The 21774-nt window shown below is 38.8% G+C and overlaps 1 protein-coding gene across 8 annotated transcripts in view; it reads left to right on the top strand.

Moving 5' to 3' along the window:
- The window catches only part of URI1 (URI1 prefoldin like chaperone), a 106579-nt gene that overhangs the window by 68145 nt on the left and 16660 nt on the right, over positions 1 to 21774 (top strand). For 6 of the 8 annotated variants that reach the window (XM_008274571.4, XM_008274572.4, XM_051833396.2 and 3 more), the window contains 2 exons: positions 1799 to 1877; positions 2885 to 3020. The exons of the other annotated variants lie outside the window; for them this stretch is intronic. In XM_008274571.4, the coding sequence (XP_008272793.2) occupies positions 1799 to 1877; positions 2885 to 3020 (215 nt within the window). The remainder of the gene's footprint in view (positions 1 to 1798; positions 1878 to 2884; positions 3021 to 21774) is intronic. 8 annotated transcript variants of the gene reach the window in all.

Here is a 21774-nt window from a genome sequence, read left to right as displayed (position 1 = left end):
CCGTGTGGGAAACCCGGAAGAAGCTCCTGGCTTCAGATCAGCGCAGCTCTGGCTGTCGTGGCCAATTGGGGAATGAATCAACGGATGGAAGACTCTCTCTACCCCTCCTCCTTCTCTCTCCACCCCGCCCGTCTCTCCCTCTCTTCCTCTCTCCCTCCCTCTGCCTCTCCTTCTCTCTGTGTGTAACTCTGTCTTTCAAATAAATAAAATCTTTAAAAAGAAAGCGATCTGGCTTTTCTCCAACCTGTGGTTTTTCTATCTTCTTTCCTCATTTTCTTTTGTCATGAAAAATGTTGTGATATTTACTACAGTAATATTTTTAGCATGAATAACATGTAAAATTCCTTGAGAACTTGAGTAAATGAGATAATTCTTATTAATTATGTTAACTGTTGCTTTAGGGGAGCTAAGGAGTAAATTGAAACCAATTCCATGATGTTTATAGCAAAGTCAATTTTAACTGTCTAGAGAGTATTCTGATTTCAGTTTGACAATACCTACATAATCATTTAAATTATTTGCTGAGTTGGTGAGTTCTTTTGCTTTTGTTATTTTTGAAAATTGACAGCACTCTTCTACCTAGAAAACTTTCAGTGCTTTGAGGCCGGTGCTGTTGTGTAGTGGGTAAAGCTGCTGCCTGCGGTGCTGGCATCCCATATGGGTGCCGGTTCTTGTCCCAGCTGCTCCGCTTCCAGTCTAGCTCTCTGTGGCCTAGGAAAGCAGTGGAAGATTGCCCAAGTGCTTGGGCCCCTGCACATGTGTTGGAGACCCGAAGAAACTCCTGGTTCTTGGCTTCAGATGGGCCCAGCTCTGGCCGTTGTGGCCATTAGGGGAGTCAGCCAGCGGATGGAAGACCTCTGTGTGTGTGTGTGTGTGTGTGTGTGTGTCTCTCTCTCTCTCTCTCTCTCTCTCCACCTCTGCCTCTCTGTAACACTGCCTTTCAAATAAATAAATAAAAATCTTTAAAATATATAGAAGAAAAATGTCAGTGTTTATCTGTAGCCTAAGACTATTAGGGAACATTAAGGCAATCTGATCCCTAGGGGAGGTTTAAACAGGTACCTCAGCATACCTGCGGGGTGTCCTGCAGGTCAGAGAATGGAGAGGGCTCAGAGCTTGGGAAAGTGGCTGTCTCTGCTTCTGCAGAATTACATCTTTTGGTTGTTTAAATTAGTTTCTTTAGTAGCTCAACTTTGATATAACACAAAATAGACTCCAGAGCCACATGAAAATACCTTTTTGTTTTACCACTCCTAATTTATTCTCCATCTATTTGATTCTCTTGCCTTAATCACATTAGTGTGGATAATTGAAGAGGTGATGACACCACAGATTTTTAGCCTAGAATTTTCTGACTCAAGAATTTGATCACATTTTGTGTTTATGATTCAACTTCACAGCCAGTGTTTTATTCAGTGAAAAGGTTTATTAAAAACTCCTTTTCCTTCATCTTGCTTTCCTGTTTCCTTCCTTCTAAAGAATGTCAGGCCCTCTTTCATTGTATCCCTTAAATTCCACCTTGTATTTAGTCCCGGGGGTCTACCTTAGGAATCACTAATTTTTAAGATGTGAGTGAGTGTTCTGCCTCTTAAAAGCTGAAGTCCCTGGGGGCTCTTCAATAAAAAGGTGGCAGGATAATGCCATTGCTAAACTTTGTAAAAACAGAACTTTTTAAAAAAAGTGCTTTAATCTTTAAATTGCCATAGTTAAGATTTTGTTAGCTTGTCCTATACATAGTCTAAATGGGAGAATGCTAATTTGTCTATTTTTTATAGTATTTGGTGTTTTTTGTCAACAGGATGAAGGTAGATAATGACTATAATGCCCTTCAAGAAAGACTCAGTACCCTGCCTGATAAGTTGTCTTATAATATCATGGTAGGTTTACTGTGTTTCTTTTAAAGTAGTACATTGTTTCTTGTAAACATATTAACTATGTAAAATAATGTGTTTTTGTGCTATGTGTGTATGGGTTCACAAATTGCCCTGCTCATGGACTGTATCAGATAACCAGCATACTGTAGAAAGTTTGCTTTGTTTCACTTTTAGCAATATAGCAGCTATAGACATAGTTGGTGTTTATTTTTTTTCCATACATATATAATAATTTCATATATTACATTATGGTGACATAATGACAAAAATGTTATCAAAAAATTTGACATATTTGATGTGCATACTTACTACATAAAAAACTATGATTATGACAGAAATATAGCACTGAGTCATTTCCTGTTAGCCAGAGTAGGGAAAGGCCATAATGTTTTGTAATTCACAGATTTAAACCTTAGAACATTGATTTTTATATAAAAGGTGCTGCTAATTTTTGTTTTAATGATCTTCATGCCAACACAATGTTCTGTTCATGAGCTCTGAATTAGAAGCTTTCATTGCATAAATATTCTCATGAAGTCTTTGTTTCTCTTATTCAAGCCCAGATAACTTTTGTTAGGTAAACTCATTAAAGTTATTTGTTTAGTAATTCCTGCTGTGCAAAAAGTGACTATTTTATTGGAAATAATTTTGTTTTCCTTATCAGAAATACTCTACATTGATAATATTTCAGTAGTTTACTGTTGTTTAGATTTAAGAATTAACAAAAAGTATAACCATGCAGAGACAGTACTGTTTTTTTAATAACTGTTTGTAAATATGAAAATTTATTTTTCTGTCTTAACATTGGCTTATTAAACTAGTTTTCTATAGATTGTCCTAGTGAAATTTTAATATAATATTAATTTTTTGTAAAGTTGTTATTTTCTTTTTCCCAGTGTATAGATTAAAAATAACTCAATGTAGAGCTTTTATGCTAAGTATTTCATAAAGTATATTTTTTACTATTTAAAATTTTTTGCCTTTTTCTTTTTTTTTTTTTTGAACAATAGGTACCATTTGGCCCCTTTGCCTTCATGCCAGGAAAACTTGTCCATACTAATGAAGTCACTGTTTTACTTGGGGACAACTGGTTTGCAAAGTGCTCAGCAAAACAGGCTGTAGGTTTAGTTGAGCACCGGAAAGAACGTAGGTACCAGTTATAAATGGTGTTTCTTTGTTATGTATGTCTTTTTTCACAAATTGACTACCCGATAGACTTTATTAACAAAAGTACCTTCTGAAGTTGATTGTGGGTAGTTTAAGTTGGACCAACATTTGAGAGTAGAGTGAAACTTCTGGGTTGGAAATATCACTGACATTGGCTTATTTTCAAAAATTACAAAGTGTATTTATGTGTAGTTTTGTAGTAGAGGTTGGGAAAACAAAAGTTTTAGAGACATTTTGTGCTTTATAATTGGTTTGTTTTAGTTGCTTTTATGGACTGAATTTTGCTTTTAATACTTTAATATTCAGAAGGAATTTACTTTCTTCTTAGTGAACTAATAGAAATACTGTTTACCAAAGTTCTTAAAAATGTTTTTTGATTGGGAAGAAGTCAATTTTTTTTTTTTTAAATAGCCCAGGTGAGGAAAGGTACACTACCTAAAATGACATTCTTATACTTTTTTGGTGGTTTGAGAGCTTGGACTCATTAAAATTTAGTTTTGTTTATCGATGATGTTATATTTTGGTGTATGTATATGCCTAAGCCTACACAACGCATGCTTGTACATGCACAGGCCTCCCCCCCACCTTTTCTAGTTAGATAGGTTAGCTCGAGTTCTCACTTAATTGCATTTTAAAATTAAATTTATTTACTTTCTAATTGGTATTCTTATTTCTCTACGGGTATTTAAATTGATAGTATAGTATCACCGCTACCTGCTTTTTAACCTTCTAGTTAAATATGTTTGAAAATAAATTTTGTAAGGATTATTCTGTATAAATGAGGTCATACTAGATAGAAAGCAGCTGAATTTTCTAAAACTGAAATTATTTCACTTACACATGAGTGAGTACTAGTTAGAGAACTCATTTACTTAGTGAAATTCTGGGAACTGTATTTGGAGACTAATTGCAAGGCAGCTTCTATAAATTTATAATTGATACATATTTTGATCTTTTGTGACAACTAATCAGAATTTTATTGTTAGGACTGTATATAATTCTGGCAATGATAAGTCTCTTGGGTTTGCTACACTAAGATAAGCCTCATGTGTTAGATGAAAGAGAATGGGCATGACTCTGAGAGACCTATCTTAAGGAGAAGGCTTGCTTTATTTAGTGGAGTAATACTGCTGATAGGAAATCAGTTCTGGTCTGTCAAAAGCTTGTTCACTTTGATTTTCATATTTCAGTGAAGAAATCTTTAAAATTAGGTATGACAAAGTATTAATGATGGAATACTTTTAAATACAATAGAGTAGAGCTCTATAACAGGCTTGCTATTTATTTATTTATTTTTGGTAAATCACTTTCCAGTAATTAAATATGGTTTTAGGAATTGATCAAACATCATGACTTTGGGATAAGTATTTACCCAAAATAATTTTCAAGGTACATATTTATGTGTCTAAGAATCTTAACTGTATTCTAAAAAATTATTCACATAGCTTGATTTTGATTTATAATAACTGAAAAAAAATACTTAGGTGCATTGTTAAACTTAACATTTGTTAAGAAAAGTTACAGTAGTTCCTTTACCCTCTGGAGATATGTTCCAGAAACCCCAATGGATGCCCAAAACTGCATTATAGAATATTATATAATTATAGAATATTATATAATTTAGTGCCTTGTTCATTTTAACAAAGTACTTACTTTGTTTTAAATCTTAAGCAGTTTGATGTTTGATAGAAATATAGCCTAATTTCCTTTTCTTTTTTCACAATATCATGGATAGAAGATTCTTGCTTACCTTAGCAAATGATTTTTTTTTTTTTCTTATTTGTCAAGAGCTTTCACCTTTCCTCTTAAGTAGGAAGTACTTTATGGCTTTCCTTTGGTATTTCTGAATTGCCAGCATCACTCCTCTTATGTTTTGGGGCAATTAAGCAAAATAAGGGTTACGTAAACATTTTGATGGCCAGAATTTCTACCAAGTGAACAAGGCAAGGGGGCTAGCATATAGTTCATGAATCTGCCAGACAAGAGGGACAGTTAGGTCGGGGACTCATGCTGCACTGTACATTGCAATTCAGAACTTTTAAATGAATTATTTCTTTTGACCATAGGAAACTGAAACCATGGAAAACAAAACCCCAGAAAAGGGGAGACTACTGTATTTTATTATTCTTAAGGCAGGAGAAATATAACAACTTAAACATTATGTAGTCCCTTATTTCACGGTTGGTGAGAGCAGTTGGGGAAGGTGGGAGGAGGTTATTGAAAGTCAGAAGAGTGGTCAGGATGAGGGACAGAATGGGCTTGACACCACCACCAGCAGAGGACTGCCAGGGGAAGGGGGCTGTGAGGTCAGAGGAAGATGATCTCTAAGGAAAAGAGGGCTGGGGCCGGCGCCATGACGCAGTAGATTAATCCTCTGCCTGTGGTGCCGGCGTCCCATGTGGGCACTGGTGGTGGTCCCGGCTGCTCCTTTTCCAATCTGGCTCTCTACTGTGGCCTAGGAAAGCAGTAGAGGATGGCCCAAGACCTTGGGCCCCTGCACCCATGTGGGAGACTGGGAAGGGGCACCTGGCTCCTATCGGCGTAGCTCTGGCCATTGCAGCCATTTGGGGAGTGAACCAACAGAAGGAAGAGACCTTTCTTTTTGACTCTCCCTCTCACTTCTGTAACTCTCTCTCTCAAATAAATAAATAAAATCTTCAAAAAAATTTTAAATAAAGGAAAAGAGGGCAAAGCTACTCTTTGTGCCCATATTTTATGTATTTTTGTGTATTTTGCCATTTAGTAAGAATATGACTATCTCGCATTTTTTTTTAATTATGCAATAACATTGACTTTTTATTTGCTATACTCCTTTGTTAGTATCACAATTAGGATACAAAATAGAATACAGGATACAACATGACTAGGTCACAGAATCACACCAAAATTCTCTTGTGCTGTACCTGTTTGTGACACCCTACATCAGTCCCTGAGGCTTGACAACCATCGATCTGTTCTCTATCGCTGTTAATGTTGCTTTTTCCAGAATGTCATATAAATGGACTCCTGTAGACTCTTTTGAGATTAGCTTCTTTCAGTCAGTGTAGTGTCTCATCCAAACTGTTCTAGGTATCAATAGTTCATTCCTTTTTATTGCTGAATAGTGTGTTCTGTTATATGCATATCTGTTAAAATCATGTAAGTTCTGTTCACCTGTTTAAGGGCATTTTGGTTTCCAGTTTTTGGCAATTATGAATAGAGCTGCTCTAAATCTTTGTGTGCGTGTTTTTTGTGTGAACATAAATGTTCATTGTTAGTAAATATCTACAGTGGTATTGCTAGGTCATGTCAAAAGTATGAGGATACTTTTTCAGAATGTTTGTGGAAAGTAGAATTAAAATATTGACTTAGGCCGGCGCTGCGGCTCACTTGGCTAATCCTCCGCCTGCGGCGCCAGCACCCCGGGTTCTAGTCCCAGTTGGGGCGCCGGATTCTGTCCTGTTGTTCCTCTCCAGTCTAGCTCTCTGCTGTGGCCCAGGAAGGCAGTGGAGGATGGCCCAAGCGCTTGGGCCCTGCACCCGCATGGGAGACCAGGAGGAAGCACCTGGCTCCTGGCTTCGGATCTGTGCAGTGTTCCGGCCGTAGTGACCATTTGGGGGGTAAACCAACGGAAGGAAGACCTTTCTCTTTGTGTGTGTGTCTCTCTCACTGTCTAATTCTGCCTGTCAAAAAAAATTTGATTTATTATAGTTCAACAAATTTTAAATCTGGATGGCTTTTAAATAACACATTTTTTTATGAACTTTTGAAGACCCCCCCCCCCCCCCCCCGAAAATACTCAGTTTTTAAGACACAATCACACAAACAAGCTGTTTTCCTTCGTGGCTGTATGACTTCCTTTCCACCAGCAGTGTCTGTGAGTTCTCAAAGCTCTGTGTTCTTAGTACTAGTACTAGCACTGAGTGAGTGTTTTACAGTTGTCTTGTGCATTTCCTATTGGCTCTTATTGGTGAGCAACAGTTCATTCATTTATTTACTACTCTGTATCCTCATTTATCTGCTGCAATCTTTAACCCTTTTTAAAAATTGTTTTATGTTTTTTTACTATGGAGTTTTGAAAATTCTTTATATATTCTGAATATAAGTCCTTTGTTGAATATATGACTTGCAAATACAAATGTTTTCTTGTATTCTGTATCTTGTCTTTTCATTCTCTTAACATTGCCTTTTCTGGAACAAGAGCTTTAAATTTTGAAGTCAAATTTATCACTGTTTTTTCTTAGATGGGTCATGTATTTGGTATCATATCCAAGAACTCTTTGCCTAGAACTGATTTTCTTTTATATTTTAAGTTAGTTTTTGTATGAGGTGTGAGATTTAGGTCAAGGTTCATTTTACTTGCAAATGGGTGTCCAGTTATTCCAACACTGTGGTTGAAAATACTATCCTTTCTCTTTTGAATCAACTTTGCATCTTGGTCAAGAATGATTTGGAGTCAGGACCATAGGAGATAATCCATTAGGATGGCTAATAATAAAATAAAAATAAATAATAAAATGATAAACATTTAATAGCATGTATGTGGAAAAATTGGAGCTTTCAGAGTGGGAGCATAAACTAGTGTAGTCATTTTGGAAAACAGTTTGGAATTTTTCAAAAAGTTAAAGATTAAGTTGTCATATGACTCAGCAGTTCTACACCTAAATAATCTTGTGTGTGATTGGAGTAAAACTTGTTCACACAAAAATTTGTGTACAAATGCTAATAGTAGCATTCATAATAGCCAACAAACGGGAACAGTTCAGATGTCTATCAACTAATGAATGGATAAGTAAAATAAGATGTCATATATTTATATTTATATAATGGAATGTTTGGCAATACAATAAAGTGCACCTTGAAAACATTATGTTAAGTGAAAGAAGCCATTCACAAGAGACCAAATATTGTATGATTCCATTTATATGAGATGTTCAGAATAGGTGAATTTATAAAACAGAGAGTAGATTACCAGTAGCTTAGGGCCAAGCAGGTAGAGGGGAATGGAGAGCAACTGCTAATGAGTATGGAGATCTTTAGGGGTGATGAAATTCAGAATATAGTAGGATGGTTTTGCAACCCTGCACATAGACAAAAAACCATCAAAAATACGTAAACTATGTTGTTTGTGAATTACATCTCACTAAAATTGTTAAAAAGCAAGTGAATTTGCCAGCTATATTTATAATTCTATTTCTAGACCGTCTATTTTGTTTTCTTCTTTCTAAGATCTGTGTATCTGTCTCTTTGCTAATAATGCTCTGTAGTTTTTTTGGTGTCTCTTAAACTTGGTTAGGGAGTGAACCAGCAGGTGGAATCCATCACCACTGTGTCTCCTAGCATCTGCATTAGCAGGATGCTGGTGTCAGGAGCCAGAGACAGGCATTGAACTGAGATGCTCTGATTTGGGACATGGGCATCTTAAACTCTATGCCAGATGCCTGCCCCCATATCATGGTGTAATATTATTTTTATATATTACTGATAATTTGTTTACCTCATAAAATGATTCGCAAAATGTTCCCTCTTTTTATATGTTCTGGAAGATGTATAGAATTAGTGTTACTTTTTTGACTGTTTGGTAGAATTTATCAATAAAACCGTCTAGACCTGAAGATTTCTTTTTCAGAAACTTCAAAGTACAAATTCATATTCTTTAATAAATATTGGACTACTCAAACTACTTTTTTCTCTGTTGGGAGCATTTTGATAGTGGATTTTAAAGAATTGCTCTGTTTTACTTAAGGTTTTAAATTTATGAACACAAGAGTTGTTTATAATTTATTTCCTTATTTCTTTTAAATATGTATGGAGTACTCCCTATAATCCTGATTTTATTGATTTGTGCCTTCTCTTTTTTTCTTTGTTTTTCTAAGTAGCTACAGTGGTTCTCAAATGGGCAGGTGTTACGCCCAGGGAATGTTTGACGATGTATGGGGACACTTTTGATTGTCATAACTGGAGTGGTGGATGTTATTTGTGTCTAGTGGAGAGAAGCCCGTGATGTTGCTAAACATCTGATATGGGACACATCTCACATTAAAGGTTTATCCAGCCCAAATGTCAGTGGTGGGAGATTGATAAATCCTATTCTAGGGTGTATTGGTTTTATTGATCTTTTAATACCCAACTTTTAGTTTTAATGATTATCTCTAGTTTTTTAAAAGTTTTTCTTTCTTCTGTTTATCCTTTGTTCTATGCTTCTCTTTCTAGTTTCTAATATAAGCATTTTAATGCTATAAATTTCACTCTTAAGTGCTGCTTTAGCTGTATACCACACATTTTCACATGTTGTATTTTCATTTTTAAACTCAAGGCTTTCTCTCTGACTCATTAATTATTTTTAGAACTGGTCCTCACATGTTTTTGTGTGGCCTTTAGTTAATGGTGGTTTTTTAAATTGCTATTTGCATATTTATTAAAGGCTATGAAAAGAAAAATGTGACAAATACTTACAGGGCCCATGAAACCTAAAATAATTACCTTCTGGCTCTTTGCAGAAAAAGCTCTCTAATCCTTGAGTTAGAAATATGTTGTTTTGGGATGGGCATTTGGTACAATGGTTACGATGCCATTTTGGATGCCTGCATCTCATATTGAAGTGCCTTGTTTTTAGTCTCAGCTCTGGTTTTGATTCCAGTTTCCTGTTAAAATGTACCCTGGGAAGAAGCAGGTGATGGCTCAAGAACTTGGGTCCTTGCCACCCATATGGAAAACCTGGATTGGGTTCCAGGCTCCTCATTTTGGCCTGACCTGCCCGTTTTGGGTGTTTGGGAAGTAAAGATCTCTGTCTCTGTCTCACTCTTTGCATCTGCATTTCAAAAAAAAAAAAAAAAAATGCAAACTGTAAAAATATGCTATTTAATTTCTAAACATTTGGAGGTTTTCCAAATGATTTCTAGTTTAATTCTTTATAGTTTAATCAATTCAGGGCACTTATTTGTTGTGATTTCAGTTTTTTTAAAAAAATTCTTAAGATTTACTTTATTTCAAAGGCAGAGTTACACAGAGAGAGAACAAGCGAGCGAGTGAGCTCTTCTACTGGTTCACTCCCCAAATGGCAGCAACTGCCAAGGCTGGGTGATGCTGAAGCCTGAAGCCGGGAGCTTCATTCAGGTCTCCCATGTGAGTGGCAGGGGCCCAAGCACTTGGGCTGTCTTCTACTGCTTTCCCACTTGAATCAGCAGGGAGCTGGATTGGAAGTGGAGCTCCTGGGACTTGAACTGGTGCCCATATGGGATGCTGGCATTACGAGTGGTGGCTTAACCTACTAGGCCACAACGCTGGCCCCAAGATTTATTTAAAGATCCAGGGTATGGACTATCTTAAAGAATGTTTATTTTGCTGTTGCTTAGTAGGCATTTGTATAAATATCAGTTACAACCAATTGATTGATGGCATTGTTCAGTTCTCATGTTTCTGCAAATTTTCTTTCTTTTCTTTTTTTTTTTTTTTTAAGATTTTATTTATTTATTTGAAAGGTGGAGAGAGAGAGAGCCAGAGTTAGAGAGAAGTCTTCCATCTGCTGGTTCACTTCCCAGATGGCTGCAAGGGCCAGGGCTGGGTCAGACAGAAGCCAGGAGCTTCATCTGGGTCTCCCAAGTGGATGGCAGGGGACTTGGGCCATCTTCTACTACTTTCCCACGTGCATTAGCAGGGAGCTGGATTGGAAGTAGATCAGCTAGCACTGAAACTGTCACCCAAATAAATGTCAATGCTAAAGGTGGCAGCTTAACCTGCTATACCTCAGCTCCGGCCCTTTGGAATTTTTCTGTTTATTGGTTCTGTTAATTGTTCTATTTATTAATAATGAGAGAAGACTGAAACCTCCAGCTACCATTGTGGTTATGGCTGTTTCTCCTTTCAGTTCTATTAGTTTTGCTTCATGTGTTTTCAAGTTTTATTGTTAGATAATGTACACATTTAGGATTTTCATATTTTGCTTGAATTGACCCTTTTGCCGTTATGCGGTTTTCTTTTTCTCTCTTCTTTTTTTATTCTCTGGTAAGTTTCTGTGCTCAGAAGTCTTCTTTATCTGAAATTAATATTGCTTAGCATTTTTATGTTTGTGGGACAGACGTTGAGGCCTGGTGGGTTGAGGTCCCCTGTGACTCTGGCAGCCCCACATGGGTACCAGTTTGAGCCTCAGCTGCTTCTAAGCTGATCTGGCTCTCTGCTGGTGCACCTGGCAGATCATCAGAGGACAGCCCAGGTGCCTGGGCCCCTGCACTCATGTGGGAGGCCTGGATTGAGCTCCTGGTTCCTGACTTTGGCCTGGCCTGGTGTCCTGGCTGTTTGTGGCTATTTGGGAAGTGGGCCAGCATGATGGAAGACCTCTCTCTCTCTCTCTCTGTCTCTGTCTCTCTCTGACTCTGCTTTTTGGGTAAATAAAATAAATCTTAAAAATTTTTTTTGTTTATTTGAAAGAGAGAGACATAAGTAGAGAGAGAAAGATCTTCCACTGGTTCATTACCCAAATGACTACAACAACCACGACTGAGCCACATTGAAGCCAGGAGCTGGGTACTCAGTCTTGGTCTCTTATGTGGGTAGCAGGGACACAACTACTTGAGCCACAGCCTGCTGCCTCTAGAGGTGTGTATAAGCAGGAAACTCGAATCAGAGATGGAGCTGGGACTTAAACTCAGTAACTCTGAGGTCAGATGTGGGCATCCCAACTGGTGTCTTCACTGCTGAGCCAAATTCCTGCCCCTTAGTGTAGCTCTTTTTTTTTTTTTTTCTTAAAGATTTATTTATTTATTTGAAAAGCAGAATTACAGAGAGGCAGACAGAGAGAGAGTGTGAGAGAGAGTTTTTCATCCACTGCTTCACTCCCCAAATGGCTACAGTGGCCGGAGCTGGGCTGATCCAAGCCAGGAGCCCGGAGCTTCTTCCATGTCTCTCATGTGGGTGTGTGGGTACAGGGGCCCAAGCACTTGGGCCATCTTCCACTGCTTTCTCAGGCCATCGCAGAGAGCTGGATCAGAAGAGGAACATCCGGGACTTGAACTGGTACCCATATGGGATGCCAGTACCAAAGGCAGTAACGTTACCTGTTGTGCCACAGCACTGGCTCCAGTGTAGCTCTTTTTGTTTGATGTTTGTATGGTATGTATGTTTCCATCCCTTTTATTTTTGTACTAACTAAATCATAGTATTTAAATTGAGTTTCTTATGGACAGCATGAGTCTGAGTCTCTCTTCTTTAATCCAGTCTGATAATTCTAATTTGTATTTAGACCATTTTTATTTAATAAATAATGTTTTGATTTAACTTAGTATTTATATTTTCTTTCTTTTTTTCCCCTTCTGTTCTTTCTCATTCCCTGCTGTCTTTTAGATTATTTGTTTTTTTTTTTTTTAGTATTTTATTGCTGTGTTGTTGCTGAAACAGGAACTCTAAAAAAAAGTATTTTTCATGTTATCAATTAGATATTGATAAATTTTTACATGAAATGCAAGTTTTGTTTTAATATGTGCCTTGAGATTTGCTGAGATGTGTTTTTAGATTTGAGGGAAATTTTTTTCTTCTTCTTTTTTTTTTCCAAGATTCATTTATTTGAGTTACAAGGAAAGAGGGAGAGATAGAGAGAAAGAGAAGTTCCATCCACTGGTTCACTTCCCAAATGGCTGCAGCGGCCAGGACTAGGCCAGTCGAAGCCAGGAGCTTCATCTGAGTCTCCTACATGGATACAGGGACCCAAGCACTTGGGCCATCTTTTGCTGCTTTCCCAGGCACATTAGCAGGGAGCTGGATCAGAAATGGAGTAGCCAGGACTTGAACCTGCTGCAATATGGGTTGTACCACAGCACCAGACTGGGAAATTTTTTCTTTTAAAGGGAGTGTTTGTATCTACAAGTGCAATTGCTGAATCATATAGTAATTCTGTGTTTAGGCTTTTGTTGTTGTTGTTGTTAAAGGTTTATTTATTTGAAAGGCAGAGTTACACAGAGAAAAAGGGAGAGACAGAGAAAGATCTTTTATCTGCTGCTTCACTCCCCAAATGGCTGCAGTGGCTGGTGCTGGGCCAAGTTTAAGCTAGGAGCCAGAAGCTTCTTCCCGGTCTCCCATAAGGGCGCAGGGACCTAAGCACTTTGGCCATCTTCTTCTGCAGGCGCTTACATGGGGTGCCGAAGCTTCAGGCTTAGCCCGCAACTCCACAGTGCTGGCCTCTGTGTTTAATTTTTTAAGGAACTGTTATACTGTCTACAATGTTTTATATTCCCACCAGCAGTGTTTGAGTAATCCAGTTTTCCCACATCCTTGCAAACACTAATTAATTACTGTTTTGTTGTTGTTGTTAGAGTGATATATTGTCATGCTTAGTCATGTTGAGCATCTTTCTATGTGTTTATTCGCCATTTGTACATGCTTTTCAGTGAAATGACTAGTGAAGTTCTTTGCCCAATTTTTAATTTTTTTTTTTTTTTGATGTTGAGCCTTTAGGAGCTCTTCATATGTTCTTAGTATTAGTCCCTTATCAGATACATGATTCACAAATAATGTCCTTTGATAAACAAAAGTTTTTCATTTTGGGTACTGATTTTGTGGTGCAGAGGGTTAACTGTGGCCTATGATATGGACATCCCATATGTGTACCGGTTCAAGTCCTGGCTGCTCCATTTCTGATCCAGTTCCCTGTTAATGCACTTGAGAAAGCAGCAGAAGATGGCTCAAAGATTTGGTCCCCTGCTACCCACATGGAGTTCCAGGCTCCTGACTTCAAGCTGGCTCAGCTCATTTGGGGAGTGAACCAGTAGGAGAAAGATCTCATTGTTTCTCTGTCTCTCCTTCCTTCCCTGTCATTCTGCCTTTGAAAGAAATAATACAAATCTTTTCATAAGAATTTTTAAATTTGATGAGGTCCAGTTTTTTTTTTCTTTAGTTGTTCGTGCTTTTGGTGTCATATCTTCGAAATTATTGCCAGATCCAGTGTCATGAAGGTTCCCTGTATTTTCAACTGAGAGTTTCATAGTTTGAGCTCTTTGTTTAGATCTGGGATTTTTAGTTATGTTTTGTATATGGTATAAGGCATGGATCCATCTTCCTTCTTTTGCACAGGGATCCAGTTTTCCCTCCATATATTAAAAAGACAGCCCTTATTCTATTGAATGATTTTGGCATCCTTGTCAAAAATTATCTGACTGTATATGTGAGGGGTTATTTTTAAACTCTCTATTCTAGTTTTTGGTTTGTATCTGTGTATATGCTGGCATCACACTTAAATACAATTTGAAAACACAGTGTGAGGCCTCCAATATTGTTCTTTTTCAAGATTGTTTTGGCTATTCAAGGATCTTGGAAATTATAAGAAACATTGGTATGTTCACTTCCTGGCAGCTGGCGTTCTGGTGTAGCCAGTTAAGCCACTGCCTGTGATGCCAGCATCCCCTATCAGAGCAGGTCCAAGTTCCAGCTGCTCTGCTTCCAATCAAGCTCCCTACTAACAAGAAAGCAGAGGATGACAGCCCAGGTACTTGGATCCCTCCTACCCCATATGGGAGACCAGGTGCAGTTCCTGGCTCTTGGCAGTGGGGATATCACAGAATCTATAGATAATTGTCAATTGTCCAATAGTATTGAAATCTTAATAAATAAATATGTTTCTTAATCCTTGAATGTAGACTTTCCTCTATTTGTACTTGTAATTTCTTTTAGTAATCTTGTAGTTTTTAGTATCCAAGTTTTTTTTTTTTAAAAAATGATTTATTTATTTATTTGAAAGGCAGAGTGACAAAGAGTGAGAGCCATACAGAGAGAGGCAGCTTTTCCTTTCACTGGTTCACTCCCTAAATGGCTGCAATAGTGAGGGCTGAGCCAGGCTGAAGCCCAGAGCTGGGAGCTCAGTCCAGGTCTCTCACATGGGTGGTAGGAACCCAGCTGTATAAACCATCACTGCTGCCTGCCAAGGTCTGTATTAGCAGGAATGCTAGAGTCGGAGACCAGCACGGGGACTCAGCCCAAGTTTCTGACATGGTATATGAGCCTTTTTTTTTTTTTTAAGGTGGATTTTGTTTGTTGAAAGGCAGAGTGACAAAGGGCGGGGGGGGGGGGATCTTTCATCCACTCATTTACTTTCCAAGTGTTGACAATGGATAGGGCTGGGCCAGGCCACAGCTAGGAGCCAGGAACTGCACCTGGTCTCCCATATGGGGTAGGAGGGATCCAAGTACCTGAGCCGTCATCCTCTGCTTTCTTGTTAGTAGGGAGCTTGATTGGAAGCAGAGCAGCTGGAACTTGGACCTGCTCTGATAGGGGATGTTGGCATCACAGGCAGTGGCTTAACTGGCTACACCAGAATGCCAGCTGCCAGGACGTGGACATCTTAATCGGCATCTTAACCCCTAGGGTGAAAACCCACCTTTGGATTCTTTGCTTAATTTTTGTTGCAGGTTGTTTGTTGCTAATGTATTGAGAATAATTATTTCCATATGTGGATTTCTTATCCTGCAGCTTTGGTGAATTTATTAACACTAGCAGAGGTGTGTGTGTTCTTTTCCATTTTCTACATATAAGATCATAACGTCTGTCAGTAGAGATAATCTTATGTTTTCCTTTCTAATTTATGTTTTTATTAGGATTTTTCTTCTCTAATTACTCTGTCTAGTACTTCTTTGAATATAACAGTGACAGTGTGGGCATCCTTGTCATGTTTTTGATCTTAGAAAAATTCACCAATATGATGGCAACTTTAGGTTTTTATATATGGCTTTTTTTTTTGGACAGATAGAGTTAGACAGTGAGAGAGAGAGAGACAGAGAGAAAGGTCTTCCTTCAAGTTGGTTCAACCCCCAAATGGCTGCTACCGCCAGAGCTACGCTGATCCGAAGCCAGGAGCCAGGTGCTTCCTCCTGGTCTCCCATGCGGGTGCAAGGGCCCAAGCACTTGGGCCATCCTCCACTGCCTTCCTGGGCCTCAGCAGAGAGCTGGACTGGAAGAGGAGCAACTGGAACTAGAATCTAGTGCCCATATTGGATGCTGGCGCCACAGGTGGAGGATTAACCAAGTGAGCCATGGTGCTGGCCGCTATATATGGCTTTTATAACACGTTGAAGAAATCATCTTCTATTCTTAGTTTATTTAAGTATTTATTATTAAAATCCTACAGTGTATCAAATTTTGCCAAAGGCCTTTTCTGCTTCAGTTAGAATTGTCCTGTGGTTTTTTTCTCTTTCATTCTGATAAGGTGGTATATTACATTTAATTTTTTTATATGGAACCATCTGTGCATTTTGGCGGGGGGATGAATCAGACTTTGTCATGGTGTATAATCCTTTTAAGATGTTGCTTTGTTTAGTTTGTCAACATTTTGTTGAGAATTTTTGCATATATATATATATTCATAAGAAATATTAGCCTGTAATTTCTTTTTTTTTTAAGTACTTTTGGCTGATCTCTTAAAGTATCTTCCCTCCTTTTTGATTTTTTTAGAAGTTGAAGAATTGGTGTTAGTTCTTTGGATGTTAGTAGCATTGATCTGTGAATCTTTTTCTCATTGGGAAGTTTTTGATTACGGATTAAATCTGTTATAAGCTCTGTTCAGATTTTCTGTTTCTTCTCTTCCAGTTTTGGTAATTTGTGTTTTTTTCTAGGAATTTGTTCATTTTATCTAGGTTATTTAGTTTGTTGCTATTCAACTGTTCATAGTATTCTTTGCAAATTCCATTTATTTCTGTAAAATAAGTTACATTGTTCCCACTTTCATTCATGATTTTGGTAATCTGAATTTTCTCTCATTTTTCTTTATGCAATCTAGGTAAAGATTGATCAGTTTTGTTGATCTTTTTGAAGAGCCAAATTTTAGTTTCATTGACTTTTGATTTTTGCTATTATTATTCTATTCTCTGTCCTGCTTATCTCCAGCTAATCTTTGCTTGCTGTTCCCTCTTCTAACTTTGAGTTTAGTTTCCTCTTTTTCAGGTTCCTTAAAGTATATGATTAGGTTCTTTTTTTCTTTAATGATGTAGTTGTTTACAGCTATAAATTTTCCTCTGAGCATTGGTTTACTCTGTCCCATGAGTTTTGCTGTGTTCGATTTTTATAATTTTTAGTCTCAAGATATTTTCTAATTTGTCATTTCTTCTTTGGTGCCCTGGATGGTTGTTTTTGTTAAATTTCTATATGCCTATAAGTTTTTCAGTTTTTTTGTTTGTTTGTTTGTTTTTTTGTTTGTTTGTTTGTTTTTTTTTTTGCCAAGCAGAGTTAGTGCGAGAGAGAGACAGAGAGTTATAGACAGTGAGAGAGAGACAGAGAGAAAGGTCTTTCTTCCGTTGGTTCACTCCCCAAATGGCCGCTACGGCTGACGCTGTGCCGATCTGAAGCCAGCAGCCGGGTATTCCTCCTGATCTCCCATGCGGGTGCAGAGACCCAAGAACTTGGGCCATCCTCCTCTGCCCTCCTGGGCCACAGCAGAGAACTGGACTGGAAGAGGAGCAACCAGGACTAGTACCCAGCGCCCAATTGGGACTAGAACCCGGGATGCCGGTGCCACAGGCGGAGGATTAGCCAAGTGAGCCACAGCACTGGCCTTCAGTTTTCTTTCTGTTAATGATTTCTAGTTTCATTCCATTTTGGTAGGACAGAATGCTTTTTCTGGTTTCAACCTTGTTAAATTATTTTGAGATGGTTCATGTTCCCTCTGTAGGATGTGCTTTCTTGTTCCTCTCTGGAAGTATTTTCTACATGTTTCTGAGGTCTGGTTGATCTATAATGTTGTTCATGTTCTTGATTTCCTTATTAATTTTCTTTCTGGCTCCTCTGTCCTTCAGTTAAAGTGGGATGTTGATATCTTCAACCAATAGTGTAAAACTGACAATTTCTTCCTTCACATCTGTAAATTTTTGCCTTCTATATTTGTCACTGTGTTGTTAGATAAGTGTATTTTTATCATTGTTATATCTTCTTGATAGATTGAACCCTTTATCAATATTAAATATCATTTGCTTCTTGAAACCTTTTTTAACCTAAAGTCTGTTTCGTCTGATAGCATTATAGCTAAGCTACTTCTCTTCTTTTTTTGATTGCCATTTGCCTGGAATATCTTTTTCATACTTTCACTTTCTTTTCTTTTCTTTTCTTTTTTTTTTTTTTTTTTTTTTGACAGACAGAGTGGACAGTGAGAGAGAGAGAGAGAGAGAGAGAGAGAAAGGTCTTCCTTTACCGTTGGTTCACCCTCCAATGGCCGCCGTGGCCAGCGCACCGCACTGATCTGAAGCCAGGAGCCAGGTGCTTCTCCTGGTCTCCCATGTGGGTGCAGGGCCCAAGGACTTCATTGTCCTCTGCACTCCCGGGCCACAGCAGAGAGCTGGCCTGGAAGAGGGGCAACTGAGACAGAATTAGCGCCCCGACCGGGTCTAGAACCTGGTGTGCCAACGCTGCAGGCGGAGGATTAGCCTATTGAGCCGTGGCACCGGCCCATGCTTTCACTTTCAATCTATATGTATCCTTATATCTATAAGTGAGTCTCTTGTAGACAGTATGTAGTTTGATCCTTTTAAAAAAAATCCATTCTGCTTATTTATATCTTCTGATTGCAAAGTGTGTACATTAATTACTGATAGATAAGAACTTTCCTTATCTTCTTGCCTATTTTATGTTGAATAGTGCTTTTTTTGTCTCTCATTTACTGTATTACTACATTGTTTTGTGTTTGTTTATTTTGATCCCCTTTTCACTCTTTGAAAGATTTACAGAGAGGGAGAGAGAGGGAGAGATTCCATTTGCTGGTTCCTTCCCCCAGTGGCTGCAGTGGCTGGGGTTCAGCCAGGTCAAAGCTAGGAGCCAGGATCTTCTTCCAGATCTGCCATGTGGGTGGCAGTAGCCCAGATGCTTGGGCCATCTTCTGTTATTTTTCCTAAGCCATTAGCAGAGAGCTGGATCAGAAGTGGAACAGCTTGGACTTGAACCAGTGCCCATATGGGATAGGCCAGCGTCACAGGCAGTGGCTTCAACTGCTTTGCCACAATGCTGCCCCCCCTTTTCACTCTTATTAGTAAATATTATAGATGTTTTCTTGGTGGTTTCGTGCTTATCTTTTTTTTTTTTTTTAGAATTATTTTATTCATTTGAAAGAGTTATAGAGAGTGGTAGAGCCAGAGAGAGAGAGAGAGAGTGAGTGAGAGAGAGAGAGGTGTCTTCCATTCTTCTGATTCACTCCCCAAATGACTGCCATGGCTGGAGCTGAGCTGATCAGAAGCCAAGAGCCAGGAGCTTCTTCCAGGTCTCCCACATGGGTGCAGGGACTCAAGGAGTTGGGCCATCTTCTACTGCTTTCGCAGGCTGTAGCAGAGAGCTGGAGCAGAAGAGGAGCAGCTGAGACTTGAACCCGTGCCCATATGGGATGCTGGTGCTGCAAGCTGGGACTTTAACACGCTGCGCCGCAGCGCCGGCCCCCATCCTAATTTCTACCCTCATTTTTTTAGCTGTTATGCTACAATGCTGACACCCCTCACCCCATTCCCCCCCCCCCCCCTTTTTTTTTTAAATTTATTTGACAGGTAGAATTACAGACAGTGAGGGAGAGAGACAGAAAAAAGGTCTTCCTTCTGTTGGTTCACTCCCCCAAATGGCTGCGATGGATGGAGGTGTGCCGATTCGAAGCCAGGAGCCAGGAGCTTCTTCCCGGTCTCCCACATGGGTGCAGGGGCCCAATCACCTGGGCCATCCTCCACTGTTTTCCCAGGCCACAGCAGAGAGCTGGACTGGAAGAGGAGCAACTGGGACTAGAACGTGGCACCCATATGGGACGCCGGCGCCGCAAGTGGAGGATTAACCTAGTGCTCCACAGCGCCGGCCCCTTCCCATTTTTTGAACAAAGATTTATTTATTTGAAAGGCAGAGTTACAGAGATACAGGGAGAGATAGAAGTACATCTTCCATCTTCTGATTCACTCCCCAAATGGCCGCAATGGCTAGGGCTGGGACAGGACACAGTCAGGAGCCTGGAACTCCATTTGGTCTCCCACATGGGTGTAGGGGCCAAGTACTTGGACCATCTTCCATTTTCCCAGGCATAGTAGCAGTGAGCTGCATTGAAGCTGAGCAGCTGGGACTGACAGTACAGTATAACAACTGTTTATTAGTATTCATATTGTATTAAGTACTGTAAGTAATCTTGAGATGATTTTAAAGCATACCGGAGGATGTGCATAGGTTACATGCAAATACAGCATCATTTTATATAAGGGACCCGAGTACTGCAGATTTGGATCTCTGTGGAGGGTCCTGGAGCCAATCCTTGTGGATACCAAGGGTCATCTGTGCACAGCCCTTTAATACACCATATACCATCTTAAACAGGTAATGAAAAAGTAGCTCCCAGCTCTCCGGCACCAGAGGTGATTACTTTTGGTCTTTCAGCTGTATGTTGCCCATTTTTCCCTGTATTTCCCAAGTAATTTGCATATTCTATTTCCTGATTTATTTGTTCAATTTTATGTATTATCTGTTGTCTACCTGTCTACAATTGAAGAGGGCCATTTAGTGTTTTTACCTATTCTTACAGTTGTTATTTCCCCAATCTTCTTAATGTTGTATTACTAGTTCATTAACATTCATGCTTAGATGTAATGCAATTCCATCATTCTTGTACAGGCTTTCATTTGAAGTTAACTGCTTTTTTTGTTTTTTTTGCATGATTTTCTGTGTACCTGTCACTAATTATATTGATCCTTCCTCCCTTCTTCCCTCCCTCCCTCCCTCCCTTCCCTCTTCCCCTCCCTCCCTCCTTCCCTCCATCCTTCCCTCCTTCCCTCTTTTTTCTTTCTCTTTCTTCTTGTTAAATGTCTCATACTGGAGTGTTTTATAGTCTTGCTTTAATCTGCATTGACTTCTATTCTGAGAAAAGGAGAACCACTTTCTTGGTGTCTTCCTTTGCCATTATTCCATGTTTTTACCTCTTTATTCTGTTTTCTGGTTCCCATGGAATCCTAATTTCAGGATTTACTTATTTTGTTTAGAAAATAGCCCTTCAGTAACTTTCTGGGATGGTATATGGGGAGGTACATTTTACATTTTGCATGTATGACATATGTTTTATTCTCCTTGTAAGTAGACTGTTAAGAATTTTAAACAGTTTTTCCCCTCAGAATTTTCAGTGCATTTTCCTGTTACTTTCTGTCTTTAAATGGTACCATTAAAACTTTGACGGCATGCTATTTCATTTATATATTGCTTGTTTCTTCTATTGGAATCGCTAGCCTCCATATTGATCTTTATTTTCCATAATCTTAAATTATATTGAAACAGCTTGTTAGAATTTAAACTTCATTTGCTAGGTGTTTGATTGATCATTTCATTCTGGAGGTTCATGTCCTATGATTCTGGGAGATTTTTAATAATTCACTGAAAATTTCCTTCTCCTGTTTTCCATCTCTGCTATGTTATACTTTTTTCTTCATTATTGATTTTTAGAAAATTTCGGTACATACTTTAATTTCCAGTAACTTTTTGTGGTCCTTAGATGTTCCTTTGTTATAGCATCCTGTTCTTGTTTCATGTGGGCTTGCTCCTTCCTTCCTTCCTTCCATATTGGTTTTTCCTTTAAAGTTTCTTTTTTATACATTTCCTTTATGTTTCTTTTTTGTTCCTCTTCTCCCCTCTCCTCCTTTTTTGTCTCTGGCATTCATTTTGAGCTGATGATCCTTGACTAACTGTTGAAGTAGAGTTAAGCACTGTTGGGAAGCTCTTTATGCATGGGCAAGGGTTTTGACTGGTAGGCTTCTCTGTAGGGAGTCACGGTGGCAACCCCTCCTCC

Source organism: Oryctolagus cuniculus, chromosome 18 (assembly GCF_964237555.1).
Source record: "Oryctolagus cuniculus chromosome 18, mOryCun1.1, whole genome shotgun sequence".
Taxonomy (NCBI): Eukaryota; Metazoa; Chordata; class Mammalia; order Lagomorpha; family Leporidae; genus Oryctolagus; species Oryctolagus cuniculus.
This window is presented reverse-complemented; position numbering and strand designations above follow the sequence as displayed.